Here is a 23,703-nt window from a genome sequence, read left to right as displayed (position 1 = left end):
ATCAGTCCAATCATTGCAGTGTCATCCAAAACCTTCACAATCAGGCATGAATCCGTCCCAGACCTACAGTCTGATGTGTATAGGATGAACAGGTAAGGCACTAAAACTGTACCTTGGGGTGCTACTGTGCAGAAACTCACAATGTTCGAGAACATTGATTGCAGTCGAAAGAGAGGTTCGGTTATTCAGGATACAGGAGGTCACAGGATTGGAGACACCCATGGCCATATAGCCTATTCACCAACATAGAAGGTTGGATTGTGTGGAAGGCTGACAAAAAGTCAAAGAGCATTATATCTTGTTGAGTTACTACTCTTTCCGTTCACACAGGTCTTCCACCTTGTGTTTCACAGCAACTGCTTTAGGGTCTAGGTGGGAAGTTACATTGTCAATAACCATTTCTTCACAACTTCTGTCACTCCTGTGAGGAAGCTGACAAGGATCCATAAAGTCCTTCACTCTTGTGATAATACTAGACAATCACATGATTTGAAAACTACCGAGGTCAAAGCCACAGGCCGGTGGTCATTCATGTATGATGTTTTGGGTTTCATGGGGACTGGGACGATACATAATGTTTTCTAAATACTGGAGACAGTCTGATTGGTGAATGAGTAGTTAAAAATAATACTAAAATTACTGCATAGCTGATCATGGTGAGATATTGTCTGGCCAAGGAGACTTACATGGCACAAGCTTACAGATATTTTGGCGCACTCCCTCTTTGGTGCAAATAAAATAGTCAGGATTGTCCATAGAAGAAAGACACTGCATACAGTAACCACTATAGCAAAAGATTTACTAACTAGCAAATAACAAAATGGTGGCTGAGAAAAATGACAGAAATTAGAGAGTGAACTTAGCCAGAGAGTGGCCACACAAAGCGGCAGCACCATTCCATTCCAAATTGGTCAATTCCAGTAAAAATGTATATATGCTGGGGTGTACTATAAGTAGCCTATTTTGGCTACTAACAATAGAGGGCTTCCCAGGTTAATTCTGATCTACACCACTGGTATGTACTTACTCATTAGAGTCAGTCAAATAGTTCTATCCACATATATCTCATAGGCATATTATATGGAAGGTAGGAAACCATACCTATGCCAAATTTTGAAGGAACTATTCTGGTTGTCCCTCAGACAAACATGTCCTACTTTTTGGTTTAAGATTTAAGTGCATCATTACTCGGAACCACTGTGCTACCAACTGTCATATGTTTGGTCTAAGGAATTCTTTTTGTAATGGACCTATTGAGTCACAGTTATTACTTCAGTGATGGTCTTCTTGGGTTTTCTAACCTTAGATACCTTCCAAAACATAAGGACTATGCTAAATCTAGTGTCCAATCTTTTGTCCAGACTCAGGTCTAACAAGGCAGTGGTGGGGAAAGAGTAACAGGTGGATACAAGAAAGTAACAAAACGAACATGATTATTGTGGTGAAGTTGTTTTTTGTTCATCTTGAGTCACAGTAAATTTGATCCGCTATACTTCGTATTGTGCTGTTTCAATGTTAGGCTATACTATAAGTCAAATACTCCATATAGAGTCTGTATCAATCGGCCCAAGTTTTCTCCTTCAGGAAATGTGCCGAAAAGCAACAGGAGAACATTTTGGAAGTGGAGGGCAAGCTGGACTAGAATTGGAGCGGGAAAGTTGAGACAAGGCTAAATTATGAATATTCAATGAACCAACCTTTGTGTTTGATTGGTTTAAGGTGGTCTGTATTCTTATGATTATGGGATGTATTTTAGGAATTATGGGATGGAATGTATCTAAGGTATGATGGTACGGGGAAAAAAGTCAAGAAAAGATACTGAAGCCGAGCTTGGAATAGTGAGAGAAGAGAAGAGGAAGGATAAGGTTTGAGATGGTTGGGCACAAGATCATAATTATTTTCTTAGACTAACTTCACCAGTAATAGAGTAGAGGACCAGTATTAAATTAATGAAAAGTTAAGTGGACACTTGAAGCTATTTACCTGTGGAGTTTTCAGAGAAGTTATTTATACCTGGCGCTTGGTTTACAAATAGATATTTTATTTTACGTAAACACCTGGAACTGTTTTCCATTGATAATTTCATATTTAATTAAAGTTCATCATCCGAAGCTGTACCCATGGAGGCAGACCAATATTTCATCCTGTGCTAAAACAGGCGCGTAGCCAAGGGGAGGGGCGAAGGGGGCAGCCACCCCCCCCTTGAGCATATTTAAAAAAAAAATTTAAACGTTTTTATGATAACGCTAGTATTTTCAAAAGAGAAAATGCTTAGATGCAACTTACAAGGCCTGGGAAGTGCCATTTCCAGCAATCTGGGAGGCATTTTCAGTCAATTTTCGCGCCAACCATGGTGGCGCTACGCTAAGATAGTTTGCAATGCCGAATCTACAGTTTCGCCTCTCCCTTGGCAAATTCCTGGCTACGCGCCTGTGCTAATATCTGGCAACCCTATTATTTGTTGAGCTAGTTTTCTGTTCTGATGGAACTATAAATCCCCATTTTAATTCGGAGTGTATAGCCTAGTGGTTAACGCCGGCGTCTCCCAGTCATGAGATCCCTGGTTCGATTCCCCGCCGACAGCAAGGTGTGTCGTCTGGCAAGGGTGTTGTTCAATAACAACTTCCCGACATGGACGTTAAATGGATGTGTGCCGAGAGATTGGCTTCCGTCAGCTTGCGAGTCTATAAGCCTTCATGGCTTCTTTCGCGAGTTCCTGCTTGCGGGAAGATCACATATACATACATACATACATACAATTCTACATCCTTGTTTGGCACCGGAAGTGGACCCATGCGCCCCTCCTTTAGACCGAAACCTAGAAGTTGAATGTTGCTAATGCTTAAGTTGCAATATATTGTACATACCAAACACTTCATAAAATACAAGGCTACGGTAACGAGAATAGGCTAAATGATTAATGAACATAAGGCCTAGCCTATACGGTGCCTAACGACATATTCATTTAGATTGAAAGTTGAATAGAAAATGCAAAATTACCCGTCCTATTGAACGAAGAAACGTTGTTTTCCTGGTACTCTCGAGTACGTTCGTGCATCATTTTATAAGACATTGTTATCAGTTTCAATCTCAGTAGGACTAAAGTTAGAAGTAGTATTCTTAGGAATTACTCATTTAGTACAAAGTCTGCGATTTGTAAATATACTGTTTGGTTCAAAGATAACTCTGGGAATTCCAACCCTAGCTAGCCTTGCGTCACACACCGGAATTTCCCCATTGCGGGGGTTTCTTCGTGCTTTATGGGTGGCCATTCACGCAAATTTTGTCATGTAATAGATATAGATATAGGCGATAGAGGCGTATATGCCCTAATGATAAGTTCTTTCTTTCTTTCTAGGGCGAATAAGTAGAATACAATTAAAATGATCATAATAACAACAATAAGAATACAAACGTGAATAACAAGATTTCAATGGAAAAAGAAAAAATACATGAACAATTGACAACAGCATAAAATACAACATGGAACAATCAATGAAAGAAATTAAGGGCAGAAGAAAGTATAGTTAAAGTCCTTGATAAACTGTTTGTTTAAAAAAGTCGGGAGTCGGTATTCTTACACTCCTTTGATACTTGAACTCGTTCCACTCCTTAGCAGCAACATATGAAAATGTTTTCTGATGATTCTGGCTATTTCAACACTGTATGAATAAATTATTTTGTGTGGTAGACCTTAGGGAGTGGTTGTGTATATTATTCGTGTGACGGAACATGTCCACAAGGTACTGTGGAGCCAGACCATTTAAATACTATACACCAATTATCCTAAGCCCAATCATGGTTTGGGCTTGGGTGAGCAATATTTTGTATTTGACACATCTAGACGCCCGCCGGATGTGACACTCAGCTCTCGGGCCTCCTCTATTGAAGACATGATTTCTTTTAAATCCCATTTTGCTGGGTATTGGAATATGTTTATATTGTTTTAGAGCGCCGACTTCAGTACCAGTCATGTACTTCGCTGTCGCACAAGGAGGGGAATCTCTGTATACTGCTTTCTACTAGTACTATAAGGAACTGTCATATGCGACTCTACTGTTTCATATACAGATGTCTCATTACGATGGATAATGGTTTATGTGTTGGTTCGTAGTAGCCTCGCACACATTCAGGGACAACGATTTGCTTTTTGAGAAAGCGAAATCACGCCAGCGCAAAAAGAAAAGGACAGTTTTCTAAGATATAGCCTACTTATGAAATCACATAGATCTTTATGATATTAAAGTTTAAGAAACCTTTCCAATGGTTTACTATAAGAACGAAAGGATGAACCTGCAGACAATGAAGACAAAACTAATTTTGGATAATAATGTACTCTCTTAAAACGCAACAGGCTTTTGCTACGTACTTTATCGTTTAAGGGCACTACGAACTGATGCAAAAAGGAGGAAGCATCAATTGGCTTTATGGTACCGAAATTAATTTATGTCTTTTTTAACAACATTTGGAACATAAGACTCTCCCAAGCAGTGGTGTAGCTACGGGGGGCGTGGGGGCGACAGCCCCCCCCCCCCCCATGAAAGCTTGTCGCCCCCAGTCGCCCCCTCACTGGGATTTTGGGTGTCGAAAAAAAATTACATGTGCGAAAAATATATCATTGGTCTGAATGGTCTCGAATCTCCATGATGACCACTCATGAACGACCCTTCGACCGCTGACCGGCAGTAGGCTATAGTTGCTGAAAAACCTGACGTGACATAGCGCATAGGTCGAGAAGTCTACAGTAGTCGCACTGTACTGAAAACGCATGTTAACGACCGTCGAATAATATAATTCCTGCTCTACAAGACTACAACACACATAATGTTTACTACTGAATCTGTGTGTTCGACTGTTCAGGCAAACTTGCCTTTGTCACTCTTTTTTAAAATATCCATAATCCCTAACATACAAATAAATACTAATACTAATAGTCTAAACCTTTTCGTTTTCTGGTTTAAAATTAAATGCAGAGCTCCCAACTGACCCGCAATTCGCGGGAATTAGACCCGCATTCTAACACCCAAACCCGCTGACCCTCACAAGCGTCCGAAAAAACCGCATTGTAATTGTCAAGTATACATAAAAAAATTTGCATCAAATCTTGACTTAGCAACCATCATTTCTTTAGCATTTAGCATAATAGAGTATAAAACCTCCTTTACAGCATCATTTGAACCTCAAATTAGCCTATATTTCTTTTCATTGGGGCGAGCAGCGAACATTTTCATGCCACGGGAAAGAATGAATTATCACCTATTATACAACACCTAATTATATTCCGGCCATTTCGTCCCCGTTTTCGCGTAGTGGCGAACGTGCACTTTTGGCGAAATTGAGTTAAATATTGTTCTTACCTACTTCGAGGGTGAAGAATCGGTTGAGCCGGGTTAGAAGTTTTAAAACTGTCTATTTTTTCGTTTTTTCTGACTCATTTTTGACGAATGTCCACCTAAGACCCACTCTCGTTTTTACATACTGACGAATACTTTAGTCATCATTACAACCACTCAGTAACACTATTTGTCTAAGGTCCATGCATTTTTGCATATCGACGAATATTACCCTTTGGAACAAGCCGAACATAACAACCAGTGGCGGCGGAACCGGGGGGGCTTGGGGGGGCTCAGCCCCCCCCAATGAAAAAGTTGAGGGGGCAAATGCATGATAAGCCCCCCCAATATTTACCAAGGCTCCGAAACGTGCATCTGCTCATTTTTCAATGCATACTTGTTGATCTGTCCGATGCACACGTATACTATATAGGTGTAATAATTTTAGTAAATGCTGGGGGTACATGCATTCGTCACAGTGCTTGGTTCATAGAAATTTGTTGGCAACTGCACATGGTTTTGGAATTACCCCATTTGTTGACATTAAGAAATGCTTTCTGTTATTTCTTAAGACATTTATTTAATTATTGCATTTAATTGGTAGTAATTTACTACACTCAAAAACGTCTTTGCGAGTACACTACGAGTAATAGCCACCCTCTTGAAACACCATCGAATATACAAATTACAATGTTTTTACAGATTTTTACGTGCAATCTGAAAAAAATTGCAGGCTTGAGACCCATATTTTAGGGCTAGGTATTCGCAGCATAAAACACTCGGGAAGTGCCGTTTCCGGCCATCTGGAGGTTTTAAAAACCCAAAATTTTCTTGTACGCTCCGCGCCAACCGATGGTGGCGCTCCGCTTAGATAGTCTCCAGAGCCTTATATACAGAGGCTTTGATAGTCTCTACACATTAGCCCCCCCAATAATTTTCCCGTTCCGCCGCGCCTGATAACAACCATGCCATACTGACTTGAGAACCAACTAACTGCCATTTGAAAACACCCAGGATTATGGGAAGGTAATATCTTTATTAGTTCACCTCGTCATTTAATTGATTAATACAGTATTCATATACTACGGAAGCGTAGAAGGGACATGGTGATGAAAGAGAAACAAACTCGTCAAAATGACAAAATTCGGAAAAAGACGTTTTGCCGAGTTTAACAACTCGTCAAAACGACAAAATTATTAAATTTGCCGAGATGCAACAAGTCGTCAAAATGACAAAATTTTGAATCTCAACGTTTTGCCGAGATACAACAAGTCGTCAAACTGACAAAAATCTGAAAATTGACGTTTTGCCGAGATACAGCATGTCGTCAAAATGACAAAATATTGAAAATTGACGTTTTGCTGAGATACAGCAAGTCGTCAAAATGAATAAAATCTGAATGTTAACGTTTAGCTGAGTCGCCAAAATGAAAAAAATCTGAAAATTGACGTTTTGTTGAGATACGACAACTCGTCAAAATGAGAACAATCTGAAAATTGACGTTTTGCCGAGATACAAATCGTCAAATCGTTACAAATGTAACATCTCCCTAAAGAAGTTCGGTTTCTCTTAGCTGTTGGCGGCTTTGCTCATCACGAGCATTACTCTAGCCTAACTTAAAACTACCCTTTTCTAGCTAAGTAATACCTAGTTACATAATTGAAGGTCACATACTTTTACATGAAACTTTGGAAGGTACTAGCATAGTTTATACTTAAGTAGTTACTTTGCTACAAAGGACGAGGAAGGGGGGGGGACGTTTAGACCGAATTACTAGAAAATCTGTATAGCAACCTTTAATACTGTCTTGCCAAATGCTTCAATTAATGAAGGATCTTTTACGATTTATCAAAGAAACATGGCTTATTCATTGGCTGACACAATTTCTTCAAGGATGGCCCAGACAAGTAAGGTTGGATAAAGGGTTATCGGAAATATTGGAAATAAAGGTTGGTGTGCCTTGGGGTGGGAGGGGGGGGGGTCCATTATATGCTATATTATTTACTATATATACTGATGAAATTAGGTCAAACTCACACATTTCTATAACAAAATATGCCGATGATACTGCTGTATCATGTACAATTCATAAGAGCTCTGTTGAAACTGACCAATGAAATTTTCAGTGTTCTGTAAATGACATAGTTCCAACATGTGACCGCAAGACTTTATTGCGTAACTCCCACCCCCCCCCCCCCCCAAAAAAAATAAGGGAAATTTGTTTTTGAAAATAAACCATAAAACATGAAGGTCTCATTCTATCAAGGTCGCAACGTATTATTATTATTATTGAGGGATCTGATGTGGCTAGAACCTCCAAAACTGAGTACTGGGAGTATACAGTGACGACAGTTTGACCTTTTCTTGCAAAGCATTAAGGTATTAAAAAAGTATATTATATAGTATCTAGTGTGGCTTACGTTGTGTCTTTCTTTAACCAAAATGCTAAGGAAAATGTTTTCAATACTATTATTCTACCCTGGCACATGTGATCTATACAGTGCCTGCCTGGTACCATTTTATATTGCAAAAAAAAAGCAAAGAAAAGAAGAATGAAGTTTCTTAAATACACATCATCTATATTAATTTAGAATACAATATACTTTTAGAAAAAGTAAATGCTGCTGCAAGACCTGAGTTTACAAGAATGGCTAATAAGATTTACAGTGATCAGAATAACCCTTTGTATACTGTACTGAAAACTCTCCTGCACAAATCCAGCAGAAATCTAAGAAATCCACACAAAATACCGAACGCAAGTTTACAGCAACTCATTTATTTACCGTGCTGCTTTATACATTCCATTCGAGCACTTAGAATGTTTGTTATAGTTTGTTTGTTATATCGTTTTATGTAATAACTTTTGTATTAGTAGATGTATTTTATATGATATCCTATCATCTTGACATTTTCTCCCTTTTTATATTAGTTCTTCTTGGACTGTTTGGTATCCTATCATCTTAAAAAAAAAAAACTTATATATGAGTTATTCTTCTTGTTGAGGTGTTATATGACTCCTCTCTATAGTTTTTATATGTATACTGGAAGGAAATATAAAGAAGGAACAACATACCACAGTACATCTTGGAAACACTTGAACAATGGCACAGTTATTTCCTTCTTTAAATCTGAGGATTCACACGAGGTTGGGTTGGATATTATGAATGTGCCTGTGAGCGTAAGAATTTGTTTATATGTATACTGGAAGGAAATAAAAAGAAGGAACAACATACTATAGTACAACTTGGAAACACTTGAACAATTGCACAGTTGTTGGGTTGGTTATTATGAATGTGCCTGTGAGCGTAATAAAATTTCACATTCCGTTTAAGGGGATAGTATAGTGGAATAGCTTCCCAAAGCGTTTGAAGGATACTTAGAAACTATCGTCAGAGACATTTCACGTAATACACTAACTTGAAAATGAAGAATTGCACACAATTTTCCGTAGTCTGTGTGCTTTATAAGAGTTCCGACTTAACAGATTACGCCACTGGAACTATTATTTTTGCAACTGCATGTGTTCACATTTCATCATATACCTTGTCTATTTTATACATTATAGAAAATGGTGGGGGTTCTTTAAAATAAATAGGACCAATATATAACCCTTTCAGCAGCCGGCTCTCCTTGCCCTCCCTACCTCAACATCTCTCTATCCGACACCCTACATTTCACCCAAGAAACACATACTAAAACACTTACATCCGCCTATAACCCATACAAATTCCTTGTCTATTTTATACATTGCAACAAAACGTGGGCGTTCTTTTTAAATTAATAAGACCAATATACCACCATTTCAACAGCCGGTTCGCCTTGCCCTATATACCACCTCCCTTCGTCATATCCGACTCCATCCATGTCACTCAAGAAAAACATACTAAAACACGTATGTTGATACCTGCGTATAACCCATTCCTTGTCTATTTTATACATTAAAGTAAACCGTGGACATTCTTTTTAAAATTAATAAGACCAATGTACCACCCCTTCGATTATTTTCTTCTATCGTAAGGTTATTCCACCTAACCCCCCTTCCTCTCCCCATGTGACAGTGAACATTCACGGTGTACCCTATGGCTACTACACACAAAAGTGACGAATACAAGTCTGTGACAGGACGAAACCTCAAAATTTAGTTCTAGCACAGATCAATGTGTGGCGAATGTCTAAAATTAACTGAAAATGACATGACATAACGACGAAAATGTTTACACTAAAATTACTACTATGTAAGAAATTTCAGCAACAAACATGAGAACTCAAAGTTCTTTTTGTTATATTTAAAATATTGACAACTTTCGGTAAAAAAAAGATCCTCTTTTAGTTACGCTATACTAAAGTCAAAATATGAAAATCTTTAGAGCGCGTTTTCTCAAAACTCACATTTTGAACATTCGTCACTACGCCAGAACGGGGACGATTTGATTGGTCAATTGCTCGTCGATTGCATGCAAAATCCGCTCTATTGCACGCTATGATGATAGAACCATGCGTTATACTTTTTTGGTAGCACTTTTTTCAATGGTAAGAGAGCAGAGAAACCTGTCTGTTCAAAACAATCTGTTGCATGAGTGCATTTTACATCCAATTATATCCAAATTTGAAGGTGTTGTATAAAACAAATAATGAATGGTAATTTGTTCCATTCAACTCGGCTGCGCCTCGTTGAATGGAACATTCCATCTTTCAACTCATGAAATATTTGCACTATTGCACTCATAACCATTCATTATTTGTATACTATTCAATTTATTGATGTTACACACAAAAAAATGCATATTTCTCAGAAAATTTTGGGTGACAAAAGCCTTTCTAAGTGCCACCATTTTACATGTAGGCATCACCAGGATTCCAAAAAAAATTCAAAAGGGGAGGGGGACACCCCCAGGACGGCGATTCGTGGCATGGACCAGCATTTGCCTTCTCAAGAGTTGGAAGCTATGTAAATGTATGAGCATGAGGATTTACAGTTTAACACCATTTTGCAGTTACAGGCTGGTTGTAAGAAATTTATAACCTATGAGAAATCAAATTTCTTGAGAAAGATGATCTCAACTTTGTTTTATAAATATTTTAGAAAATTACACCTGGGAAACATTTTTTTTACAAGTAAATTAACATCACCATTGTACACTTTTGTCGCACCAAATTGCATCTGAGGGCATTCAGAAATAGAAAATTTTCCAAAGGGGAGGGGGTCACCCCCTCCCCTTAGACCCCTCCCCCATATCACTCTAATGCCACTTTGGCCCCTCCCAAACAATAGCCCTGGATCCGCCAGTGTTATTTTTCACGCACAATTTGCAGATTTGTCGAAAAATGTCAATGCCGGTGTGAAACTCACAAAAGATATGTCATGATATATCAAAGTAACTTACCAGATTGTTTTTATCTTTTTTTATTTCACTAAACTACTTGATGACCATATCAAAACATGGGATCTCAAAATAAAGGATGTTGAGAAAACTTTAGAGCAGCTTAGAAGGCCTGGGAAGTGTCATTTCCAACGATCTAGGAGGCCTTTTAGCTAAAAAATTTTGCTACGCTGCGCGCCAACCCATGGTGGCGCTCCGCTTAGATAGTAACAAGAAAATGGTCAAGCCCCCCCAGGAAATGTTCAAGCCCCCCAATGCTCTCCCCCCAACTGAAAAAATCCTGGCTACGCCACTGCTCCCAAGGCTTCAAACATCATGGAGATAGTTACTCTAAAACCAGAGGAGTGCCCTATTTGTGTGTTACGTGTTACCGAATATTAGCAATTGTAATATATTTAGCAAGTTTTGAGCTATCATATTATCCCTTCAAACAACAAACAGTAAGATTTTCTGTATAGACAAATTAAGTCCCCCCACTCCTCCCTATCACTACAGCCTTATATCAAACACACACGCGCAACTTCACACATATTGGCTACTCTCTGATTTCTTCTTCTTCTCTGATGCACTCTGACAGAGCAACAGGCAATACCCTAAGAAACAGGAGCTAGTTCTCAGAGCATAAAGGATGATTGAACACGCACTTGGAGCTTATCTTCCACAATACCGATGGAGTTAAATGTATATTGATACATATCTCTCCTATCTAGGTATTCTTTTTTAGGTCAATGGTTGGGAGCCCATCCTAATCAATGTGTGTGTTGCTCTTTCACGTTTGTTCACGATTTTGTTATTGGCAACTTAAGGTTAAACTTTATTTGTATCAATGTTGGAAGACACCCCCACCCCCCTCTACCCCACCTCCCAACACCATCCCCAAGACCTTGGACAGAAACAATCCAAATGAATGCAAAGAATTTTGCATACAGCTTTTCTTTTCTAATAGTCGAATGCTCTATTTACCCTGGTAATATAAAAATGAAAACTACCATATAAAATCTTGAATTTCTTCATGTGATATTTATTTCTTGTAATTTAAAAAAAAAATTGTTTACATTTACTCCACCTCACTTAGATACCTTAGGAAACAGCTTATATATTTAGTTTACAATGCAGTCAATCTAGTAATGGCCTGAAAGATATATAACCAATTTACATATGTCCTCTTTCTTTTGTGAACAGTTCACTTAATAAATATTCACTCACCAACACCGGATAAATGAATATCTTATCATTTTCAACACTTACATTATACATACCAATATTTTGAAATCACCAGTGTTAAAGGACCTGCTGATATCAGTTTTGCCCATGTGCTGTTAGTATTATGACAGAGCTAATGGCTATTGACTACAACTAGGGTTACAATACTTTATCTAAGGAGAGAAAGACAAGTAATTGTGGCCTGGAGGAGAAACTCCAGCTGAAGGGTGTCCACTTCTCCTTTCTGATTAATGATTTTGAATGTTACCAACATGAATATAGTCATTAATAATAATTTCCAAATCGCCAAATCCCCGCTAAGAAACTCTTTCGTTAAAATTATCTTAACTAGCTGAACAATCCTAAATTTGTTCAAAATGTTGGAAATCTACCTGGATGTCCATGTTAAAAAAATTTACATATGGTACCACAACCAACAATCTGAAATTAAGTAACTGCCTTATAGTACAATCATTTACATTAGTCAGTTTCTACACGGAATGATTCTATGAATCTAGTTGAACCAGTGGAGTTAGTCACATGTTTAAAGTAGCCAGTATACTTATGTTTCTTGCTTTGTAAACTCTTGATGAAAGTTGAAATAATAGCACTTTAGTATATAGCACATATACAGTAGATATGCCTAACCTATGGTGTACATCAGTGCCACGGTAGAAATGTTGATATGAATTGTTCAGGTTAATACCAGCTAACTCCAATTATGAACAAACTTTGTTACCAGAGAGCATTTTGGTGTTTGCAGTAGTTATTTGGATGAATCTGGTCGGAGTTGGAATGTGGTCATGTAAAATGAAAGGAAACTAGCTAATTTAAATATTAAATTCTATTTAATTCTATGTTGAATGAATCAGACTAAAATGTTATCAGACAATAGAGACTAATCAGAAACTAGCTTAACTACTAAATCCAGTGATGTCACTGACTAACACCCTATTTATAAACTAATAGATAAAATGGATCTAACTTTCACAGTAATGGAGGTGACTTTCCAAAAGAGAAGAAACAGGTGAAATGTTATGGAAACATTGTTAAAGTCTTTACAGGACCATCATAGTAAAACTTCATATATTGGCATAATGCTTAAAAGAGTAACAGCAGTTTTTAACTTCATCCCACGGTATATAAGAGAGAGAAGCACCCATGAAAATATACCACCGACTGAAAGCCAAATGCCCTAAAACAACAATCCTCAACATACAACAGACTGAAATTAACATCCCTTAATATACACCACAAAACTACAACATTCCTCAACACTACACTACACAGAAATCCACAGGCTTCAATATACACCATACTGATATCAACATCCCTCAACATACACCAGACTGAAATCTACTACCCTCAACATACACCAAATTAGTATCAACATCCCTCCACATGCAATGCAGCCTGAAATCAACATCCCTAATATACACTATAAACTAACGGTGACACACCTATGTTCCGACGTCTCTATGTTCCGATGTCTCTATGTTCCGACAAAAAGAACAAATTCAGAGCTTTTTTTTTATCCAAAAATTTGTTTGTACCAAGAAAGCTAGTTTTGTGACCCCAATATTTTTTGGACAATTTTTTGGGCAATATTTGGTCATAAGCACTGATTGGGTCACAACAAATTTGGGTCACATTTTTTTTTCAAAATATTTTCGAAAACTATTTTGGTCCGAAGAAATTGGTCCGATGAAATGTTGGTCACAAAAAACTGAGTCCACAAAAATGTTGGTCCAAAAAATTTGATCCAAAAAAATGTCGGTCCAAAAAAATGTTGGTCCAAACAAGTTTAAGTCACAAAAATATTGGGGTCTGAAAAATTGTTTTCTTGGGTACAAAAGATTTGGGATGAAAAAAAGGGTCCCGAATTATTGGAAAAATGTATTTGGGCAAATCTACAAATTAATAACTCTGAAAATAAACAGCTTTGTTTCGATGGGTACTACTTTGACCAAATAGCGGACTTCAAGAGGAAACTCTTCTCTGGATGACAGATAAAGTGATTATCTATAATAATGTATTCAGGATAAGAGGAAAGACCAAAGATAACTAATAAATGAAAGAACTGGCTCAGGATTAGAGGAATCAGCAAAAATTACTTACTGTGAGAACTGGCTCAGGATTAGAGGAAACAGCAAAGATTACTACTTACTGAGAGAACTGGCTCAGGATTAGAGGGATCAGCAAAGATTACTACTTACTGAAAGAACTGGCTCAGGATTAGAGGGATCAGCAAAGATTACTACTTACTGATAGATGAAAAGATGAAATAAAGGAGAGAGATATTTGTGTATACATTAATATAATTATAATATAATTATGCATCCATATCACTATTGTAAGCTGGTATTGGTGATGCTGCCAAAGATGTTCTTGTAAATTAGGTTCAGGGTAAAACAAAATGTGTTTACCGACTTAACTGTACTTGTTTCATAGTAATCCGTTTACCTGCGGTTTGTGTTTATTTGAATATCACGTTGCACAAGGTGTGAAGTGTAAGTACTAAGACACACAAACATATAGACACAGATACAAAGAACACTAACTGTATAGGTGAGAATGAAAGCTTGGTGTCTGGGTTTTTAAAGATAACTACCATATATTGAAATAAGAAAACCTTCATTTCATACACAGAAATACTTGGATGAACTCAAAACTGCTTTACTTCACACAAGCTTACAACTTTACAATCTGCCATAAAAATAGATATTCCATTGGTACAGTAGTTATATATGATACAAGCTCAAATTAATTTACGATTGCAATAGAGAAAAGACTACCGAAAACATCGTACAGTTTCTGTGGCAGATAAAATGTCAAAATGACAGGTTCATGGTTTAACTTTTCCACATTTCTATCATTTTTCACATTTCTATCATCTGGGTATATATTACAGAGATGAAAAACAATGGAATTCTTATAGTTAATTAAATTTACAGTATAACCACATTGAAATACATCATGAGTATTAAAGATATGATATATTAAAGACATGAAAAACGATGGAATACTTATAGTTAATTAAATTTAAAGTTTAACCGCATCGAAATATATCATGGGTATTAAAGATATGAGAAACATTATTCTTAGGAAATATATATCCACATGTCATATTTCATCGCTGTCTCAAGAAAGAACCGTTTCTTATGTGAGCTTGATTCATTGTTCATGATTGTGTTCGTAGGCTACAACTTACATATATGACATCATTTTATATACCTAAAGTGTACAGATTCTGTCATATATGGTAACATTACATATGATTGAGGAGATCACTCTCCTGTGTGTGCTGTAAGATACTCTTTTCAGCTGGATTCTATTTCCATTGTTAAATAAACATTTCCTCAGCAGATATTATTACAGTATGTTCTCCTGATTTATACTTCTAAGGAGCAATAACTATTGAAATGCAATATGGAATATATATAACAAATTTTAATTGTGTCTAGACTGCTTCCAAATTCTGCAATGACGTCTTCCATCTTACTGTTCAGAACTAACTGGATATTTTACAATTTAGAATGACACCAATAGCTGCATCGGCAACATTCAGACTGGCAGCTCAGATGACACAAATACTTTACCATACAGCAAAGTAAACTATCAGTTCAGAATGAAACCAATATTTGCATGGGCAACCTTCATACTTCTTGCTCAGATGACACAAAATACTTTACCATACAGCAAAGTAAACTATGAGTTCAGAATGAAACCAATATTTGCACGACAACCTTCATGCTAGTGGCTCAGAAGACACAAATAATGCAGCAGAGTAAACTATCAGTTCAGAATAACATCAATAGTTGCATGGGCAACCTTCATACTTGTTGCTCAGATGACACAAATACTTTACCATGCAACAAAGTAAACTATCAGTTCAGAATAACACCAATAGTTGCTTCAGTAATGTTCACTAGCAGCTTAGAATGACACAAATACTTTATCATACAGAATATTCCATACTACAAGTCAAGAATAAGGCACATACCAGCTTCATGTTCTCTCCAGCTGTCACTCTTCCTCTTCTTTATAACTGTTAATCTCTAACTTTGTAAGAGTTCTTTCAAATCAAACAGACTTGTATCAGAGACAGATCAGTAATGACATCACCTAGCAGATGATGTTATATACTGCCTATATATATGCCAAGATTCCACAAGAAACCCTTAGTAAATGAAAAGCACACTTGAAATTCTAAGGATGAGTAGATATTTTTAGCAGACAATCTTGTAGATAGCTATCATAATCTCCTTAGCAACCAGCTTAGGTTGCGTTCATCCTATTGAGACATTGCCATAGACATATGTTAAGTGTTAGAGTTATGTACAATTGCCATCTATGACATCCAAAGTCTCAAATTCCTCGTCATCATCGTCACTTCCAATCATATTATCCCGGGAATGTCTAGGTACAAATTCTCTGCGAATGGCTTCCAATTCTTCCAGTTGTTGCTGTGGTAAAAGAAAAATTCAAATGTTTTGTAATATGATAGTGTAAATGAGGTTTCTTGATTTCTTCAGTGTTGCTACAGTTGGTCTATCATTGCCTCATGTTGTTTGTTTGTAAGCTCATGAAATCAACAATATTCATCTGGTGCAAACATCTAGGAGGGTGTCTCTTTGCTTGATACTTTCAAGTATACTGTGCATCTTTGGTAAAAGATCCTAACATTGCAAGCAGATGTTTTATGCTTGAATTGGCTAATTACATCCAACACTTTAACGAGTAACTTACTGTGACTTGTTGTCTATGTAGTGTTCTCTTGACCATAATGTTCTTCCTTGGGAATGGATTCAGATCATGGAAAGCAATCTGTTGAAGATAATAACACAAACAACCACATCAACCCTATCTCGAAAACAAGAATGTCTAGAAAGCTTCTTGTTCGAGTCTGTGGTAATCTTATGCAAATGTTGAGGGTTAGGTACATATGTGAGTTTGAATTTGCACAGAGAGCCATGTTCTATCCCAGATAAAATCAAAAGTCAAAAGTGTTCTTTGTACTCACTTAGTTGAATGTATATATACCAAAAATAATATGAAATTCATCCAAGCTATACATTTGGAGTTAAAAGTATTTACATTGTTTTCAGGTTGTAGTACTCAAAGAGTACTTGAACCTTAAGTCGTACTTGAGTACTATTTTCCAAGTACTCTGTACTCGCTTTCCATAAAAAGTGTATGGATGCTAAATGGATGCTTAAGTACTAGTAGTAGGTAACCACTCAGGAAGAGTAATTAAAAGGAACTTTATGAGTTCTGACATTAAAACTACTTATGTACAATGTCTAACACATCTCTGTACATGGTTGCAGTATTACTGACAGTCCAACACATCTGTGTACATGACATGAAGTTGATTGCTACTGCCACTTTGTCATTCCAATCAATTCTTATCAAATTGAGGCATTGTGAACAGCATGCAAACCAATTGCAATGTCATCACATACAACTGTGTTATGATCATCAGGGAGCAAGCATATGGATCTTTTATATTTCTTATATACAAGGTACCCAACAGTACCCAGATGAAAGAGTACTTGTACTCAGTACTAAGATTCTAAAATGCTGTACTCGGACACTGGTACTTGGTACTCAGATCGATCCTAAAAAGGAGTACTCTGACACTATTACTTAGTACTTGGGACCTCAAAGTACTAGGAAGTACTCAGAAAAAGTGAACTTGACTACGAGACTGCTTTCAAATATGATGAACTTTGACCGCGACTAATAGCAACAGGGCTTTCGTACTTACCAAGGAGTGTATACACATTAAAGTAAGAAGTTCAACCAGGCTGCATGTTTTGAATTAATCATGTTTAGAAGGTTTTTCAGACTTTGGCTTCTGATGACCGTTCAACTTCCACCAGTTTCATTAGGGCATATCAAGTTTACTAAGATGTACTTTTGAGTTATATTTACAAGCATGTTTCTCAAACCTACCCAGCATTCACCATCACATTTATTTACCAACTTTGACTTAGACCAACTCAGATTGTAAGCAATCAACACATCTTTTACTTCCTAACCTGGGATATTTTCTTGACATCTTTCATCATGGTTGGTAACTGTCTTAATGTTGAGAATATCGACAAATAGTCCTTCTGAGCAAGTAACTTCTCCTCAGCCACTTTGAAGAAAGCCAACGCATACCGAAACATCACCTTATCACCCTCAAAGAGAAATGTATCCCAGATTCTCAACATCATCTGTAGACAAAAATTGATTCAGAGCGAAATGGAAATATCCTATTGAGGACAGATACTCCCTTGACAAAAGGTTTTCTAATTTGTTCAACAGATGTCAAAACCTACTGACCATATTTCAAGTTCACAAAAAACACAACAAAATGTGTGATCGTATACATAACATACCCTTAGGCCGATATCAAAAACAGGGTGATGGTAGGAAACCACTGAAGGGGAAGGGGCAGAGTGGTGGTTATATAACAAAGTCTTAGAGCTATGGAAACTAAAGAAACCAACATTGTTAATTACTATTATTATTGAATCAACCAAAGGCTGGAAAATACCTTAAAGGAAGAAATAAGGTAGAATTCTAATCTTGATATGTAACAGTCCAAGTAAACAAGTCTGTGCTAGTAATCTTACATAGCTGTTTTGGTTTTCACGATATTCATTCAGGTTTGAAATATACTGAAATTTCTGGAATGCTTAATTGATGATCAGTTTGATATTGTAGAGTTGCATATTAATGTTAACCCAATGCCCGCACACCCCCTCCCCTTTTCCCACAGATAACAGTAAACAAGCCACAATGTCAAATGTGCAACCTCTTTGAATGTTTCACATATTTGTAAAGCTCTTGCTATTTCAGTACAACAGTTGCTTCTCAATGTAACACTAGAATTAAGCAGCAATTCCTGCATTAAGTCTACTCATTGACCAATCAATGGAGATATACATGATGCTGTTATGTTTACCTCAGCTGGAATGTTGTCACAGAATATTGTGATGAACCAGTTAAAGGTGACCAGTGACAAATCAATACTGGAAAACAAAGGAAGAAGAATATGAATAAACAATACACAACAAGAAATCAAGGACGTCTCTTTATTATTACTAAAGCATAATATCTATCACCACCTCTCAAGATCACACATTTTTCCTGCAAATAGACAATTGAAGTAAAAGCCTCATATCTCAAAGTAACTTGGTATGTCATACAACAAGATATCAACATTGTTTATTGTAAGAAACAACTTGGAGACATTAAACAAAACAAAACAACAACATTCAAGCAATGCAAGAAGATACAACAATGGTCATATGGTACTACTCATTAATAGGAAAAGAAGAAGGGGTGCAGGAGGGAGAGGGGGGTGGGGGATTGGGGGTAGGCATAACACCCTAATTCTCAATGAAGACACCCTTAAGATAAGCATTGGTATCAGTAAATTGTAAAGAACTATTTCACACAGATCTTCCCCTTCCAGAAGTACAGTGCCCAAACACTGTATGATATTTCTTTGTTCTGTAACCTACTTGTGCAGATCCAAGTGAGCATTAAGTCGAGGCAGTTTGTCAGCCAGTAGGTCTTTTAGGACCTTTTGGTCAGTCTGCGAGCCTACTAATGTCTTGCTGTAATAATCCATTGGCATGATATGCTCTATGATACACACCAGGCACCAGAAGACATCCTCCTCCTCCAAGTAGAGAAGAGCAATCGCTGCCAGACGATTTAAACCCTGAAAGTGAAAACACGTCTGTGTCAACTACAGGAGAGCTTTATAGATACATGTTACCACGACTACATGTACATGTTACCATGACTACATATACATGTTACCACTACAAATATACATGTTACCATGACTACATATACATGTTACCACTACAAATATACATGTTTGCCACAACTACATATACATGTTACCACGGCTACATATACATGTTACCACGGCTACATATACATGTTACCACTACAAATATACATGTTACTACAACTGCAGATACCTGCTACCACAACTGTAGATACATGCTACCATGACTCTAGATACATGCTACTTCAAATCTACAACTCCCCCCTGTTGTGCCTCCGATTGAGAGTTTAACAGTTTAATCATTCAGGTCATTTAGGTAATCATATATCTAATACAAAGCAAAATGTTAAACATGATGGCAAACTTGCTCAACGCTATGGCCAAGTTGCCAGATTCATTTCATAAAAAAGAATAGGTAGCAACTTTTAGTACACAGAGCCATACAGTAATGTTACTATTTTCTGATAAACAACTTCTCACTAATCTCAAAATTGCTGTCCAAAATGTGAAGAGTAACCCCATATTCTAATATATTCTAATCTTGGACCTCTCTCATCTAGGTCACAATGAGATCATTATTAATAATAAGATTTTTATAATTATTTCTACAAGATTCACAGATGGCTAACATTTTCAAAAAATGTTGGCAGTCACATGAGCAAAATGTTGAAGAATAATTCAGAAAATGGTGAACAGCATACCTGACAGTAACCGATAACTGGATTATGCACACTGTAAGCTAGTAGCACATTTCGTAATTTGGGGATCTGAAAGGGAACACAACAAACAAATTCAAGCAAAATGTAAGCTTAGCATGTTATAACTTAATGGTATTTCTATTCCATCTAACATTGCATACCATAGCAGAGTTAAAATCTGACAGGAGTTGAGGTTCACATCTTCAAAAGTGAAATGGCTGGAAGAACTATGTGAAGTTTCTCCCTTTTCTTGACTGGAGAACTATTTGTAATTCAAGGTAATGCAACGTAATGTATTGTAATACGTATAATGTTATTAATATAATCTAATATTATAAGGATTAACCAATAAATCACACCATCTACCATTTGTTCAATTGTACAAAACCACCAATAAAATATCAAATAATGTATGTGACTAACGTCCTGTCAGAACTTCCTTGTCTGTATTTCTTTTGAAACACTGCCCCCATTTTTATGATTGACTTTTGCACTCGTTGTTCAAGAGTTCTGTATTTAATTTGACACACTGCCTCCATTGTTATGTTTGACTTTTGCATTTGTTGTTCAAGAGTTCTGTATTTCTTTTGAAACACTGCCCCCATTTTTATGATTGACTTTTGCACTCGTTGTTCAAGAGTTCTGTATTTAATTTGACACACTGCCTCCATTGTTATGTTTGACTTTTGCATTTGTTGTTCAAGAGTTCTGTATTTCTTTTGAAACACTGCCCCCATTTTTATGATTGACTTTTGCACTCGTTGTTCAAGAGTTCTGTATTTAATTTGACACACTGCCTCCATTGTTATGTTTGACTTTTGCATTTGTTGTTCAAGAGTTCTGTATTTCTTTTAACACACTGCCATTGTTATGTTTGACTTTTGCACTTGTTTTTCAAGAGTTCTGTATTTCTTTTGACACACTGCCATTGTTATGTTTGACTTTTGCATTTGTTGTTCAAGAGTTCTGTATTTCTTTTAACACACTGCCATTGTTATGTTTGACTTTTGCACTTGTTTTTCAAGAGTTCTGTATTTCTTTTGACACACTGCCCCCATTTTTATGATTGACTTTTGCACTCGTTGTTCAAGAGTTCTGTATTTCCTTTGACACACTGCCATTGTTATGTTTGACTTTTGCATTGTTTTGCAAAAGTTCTGTATTTAATTTGACACACTGCCATTTTTATGTTTGACTTTTGCACCCGTTGTTCAAGAGTTCTGTATTTCTTTTAACACACTGCCATTGTTATGTTTGACTTTTGCACTTGTTTTTCAAGAGTTCTGTATTTCTTTTGACACACTGCCATTGTTATGTTTGACTTTTGCACTTGTTTTTCAAGAGTTCTGTATTTCTTTTGACACACTGCCATTGTTATGTTTGACTTTTGCACTTGTTTTTCAAGAGTTCTGTATTTCTTTTGACACACTGCCTCCATTGTTATGTTTGACTTTTGCACTTGTTTTTCAAGAGTTCTGTATTTCTTTTGACACACTGCCATTGTTATGTTTGACTTTTGCACTTGTTTTTCAAGAGTTCTGTATTTCTTTTGACACACTGCCTCCATTGTTATGTTTGACTTTTTCACTTGTTTTTCAAGAGTTCTGTATTTCTTTTCACACACTGCCATTGTTATGTGTACCTCTTTTACTAATCTCTTGATGCTGACATAAGGACAGGGTCCTCATTTAAACTTGCACTGATAAAGACAGGTGCCATTCTGCTTAAGTTACAGAAATAACAGACCTGCACATACTTTCTGTCGTTAGCTTGCCAGTTAAAAACTTAGAAAGCTACTTGAAGAGAATACTTACTCCAGAGGATGTAATCTTGTCGTAGTGTTTGTTATTTGGTAAGGTTCTCAACAGGTCCAGCTCAATCTGCTTTACTGCTGGATTCGATGTATTATACTTCTGTAAAAGAAAACAGTTTTCTTGGAATCTTATTTATCTTTTTCGGTGCCTGTTTCTCAGGTTTATTACATTTGTGCCACTGTGTGTAGTGGAGATAAAAAAAAACATCTTCCCAATCAATATATATTGTGTTTACCTTAAATCAAACTTATATCAGCTATCCAAGACTTGCTCTGACCAGACTCTAGTAAGTTTCATGAAGCAAATGCAGTTACACAGTAATGTACAGTATGAGGTAAGGATCGACTCAGCAGCATTGTAATAGAGAACTTACAGCTTAGCACACTGAGACAGAAGTAGCGATGAACATGAAGGTAAACATTCTAGTCGGATATGAAAGACAAATACCAAAACCAAAATATAGCATCATATTTGTCACATTGTGTAAATATAGAGATAAGCTAGATGAAACCTTCACTGGTGTAAACTAAAGATTGCATCTGTGCCAGAGTAGTTTGTTATACTTTCTAGTGAATAATGATAAATTGGCAGAACCTGACACATAATAACATAACATGATAAGTTACCGCATGTTACTGCCCCAGAAAGTTTTTTTTTTATATTAACGAGGTCTTTACACTAATTAATGACCCCATAGAACTGACCTGGACAGTAAGCTTCTGATAGTAACAAGGTCCGAAATCCTCCTTTTCCATCTTGACCCGCCTCTCAATGCATCTGAACAGACAGGTGTAATAAATAAAAGTTAAAGCATTTTACAAACTTCTCTGGATGTGTTTCATACTTTCATCTCCTGTCAATATTGCAACATCAACACACTGCTACTTCTAATACAGCTGTAATTAAATCAATCATAAATTTGTTGAGCGGTTCACAGTGAAGTTTGCCAATTTGTTTTCTCTTTTTTTTTGAGACTTTGTTAAATTTTATATTATTTGACATAAAACTGCGGATTCTTAGTTTCTTATTACTGTGAACACTTGTATTTGTACTTACCAAAAAAACATCTGAATTAAACTTTAATGAAATGTACATAGGCCACAATACATTGTTATTTTTTATTTAACTTTGAAAATCACTATACAAATCAGTATGCGGAAGTCACATAGCCGTATTTAGACCTGTGCATTGCACAGAGTTTCCTTGGGTTACAAAACATATAAACTTGGCCATGACAAACAACTTGGCATATAACTTCAAACTTTATAGATTCCATCTTACTCTTTCCATATTTTTGGTCTGTGCTCATGAGGAACTCCCAACCTCACTAGAGATTTCAGCTCCGGCTGTGGACGAGAAGAGAAAGTTTACAGTACAAGAAGCAGTTATAGGAATATTCCAGTAGCAGAAATTGATTGCTTTTAAGTAGTAAACTGCACAATTTTTCTGTTGGTCAGAAACAAATACTTTGGGAAT

At 36.7% G+C, this 23,703-nt stretch overlaps 2 protein-coding genes across 4 annotated transcripts in view; both read right to left on the bottom strand.

Annotated features, from left to right (window-relative positions):
- Positions 1-3,192, bottom strand: part of LOC139960269 (uncharacterized) — a 41,891-nt gene extending 38,699 nt beyond the window's left edge. Inside the window, exon 1 of one of the 2 annotated variants that reach the window (XM_071958508.1) lies at positions 3,001-3,192. In XM_071958508.1, the coding sequence (XP_071814609.1) occupies positions 3,001-3,073 (73 nt within the window). In that variant the 5' untranslated portion in view covers positions 3,074-3,192. The remainder of the gene's footprint in view (positions 1-3,000) is intronic. The other variant, XM_071958506.1, reaches the window with a different exon arrangement.
- Positions 3,193-11,714: 8,522 nt separating this feature from the next.
- Positions 11,715-23,703, bottom strand: part of LOC139960266 (TBC1 domain family member 2B-like) — a 55,966-nt gene continuing 43,977 nt past the window's right edge. The window contains exons 20-29 of one of the 2 annotated variants that reach the window (XR_011790458.1): positions 23,509-23,573; positions 22,932-23,004; positions 22,228-22,326; positions 20,417-20,482; positions 19,438-19,640; positions 18,876-18,942; positions 17,962-18,141; positions 16,667-16,744; positions 15,749-16,383; positions 11,715-15,571 (exon numbers count right to left, since the gene is read on the bottom strand). Coding sequence is in view for 1 of the 2 variants with exons in the window: in XM_071958495.1 (XP_071814596.1) it covers positions 16,252-16,383; positions 16,667-16,744; positions 17,962-18,141; positions 18,876-18,942; positions 19,438-19,640; positions 20,417-20,482; positions 22,228-22,326; positions 22,932-23,004; positions 23,509-23,573 (963 nt within the window). In the remaining variant the exon portion in view is untranslated. Of the gene's footprint in view, positions 16,384-16,666; positions 16,745-17,961; positions 18,142-18,875; positions 18,943-19,437; positions 19,641-20,416; positions 20,483-22,227; positions 22,327-22,931; positions 23,005-23,508; positions 23,574-23,703 lie in introns of both variants that reach the window. The other variant, XM_071958495.1, reaches the window with a different exon arrangement.

Source organism: Apostichopus japonicus, chromosome 19 (genome assembly GCF_037975245.1).
Source record: "Apostichopus japonicus isolate 1M-3 chromosome 19, ASM3797524v1, whole genome shotgun sequence".
Lineage (NCBI taxonomy): Eukaryota > Metazoa > Echinodermata > Holothuroidea > Aspidochirotida > Stichopodidae > Apostichopus > Apostichopus japonicus.
The sequence above is the reverse complement of the archived record's forward strand: the minus strand, read 5'-3'. Positions and strand labels throughout refer to the sequence as shown.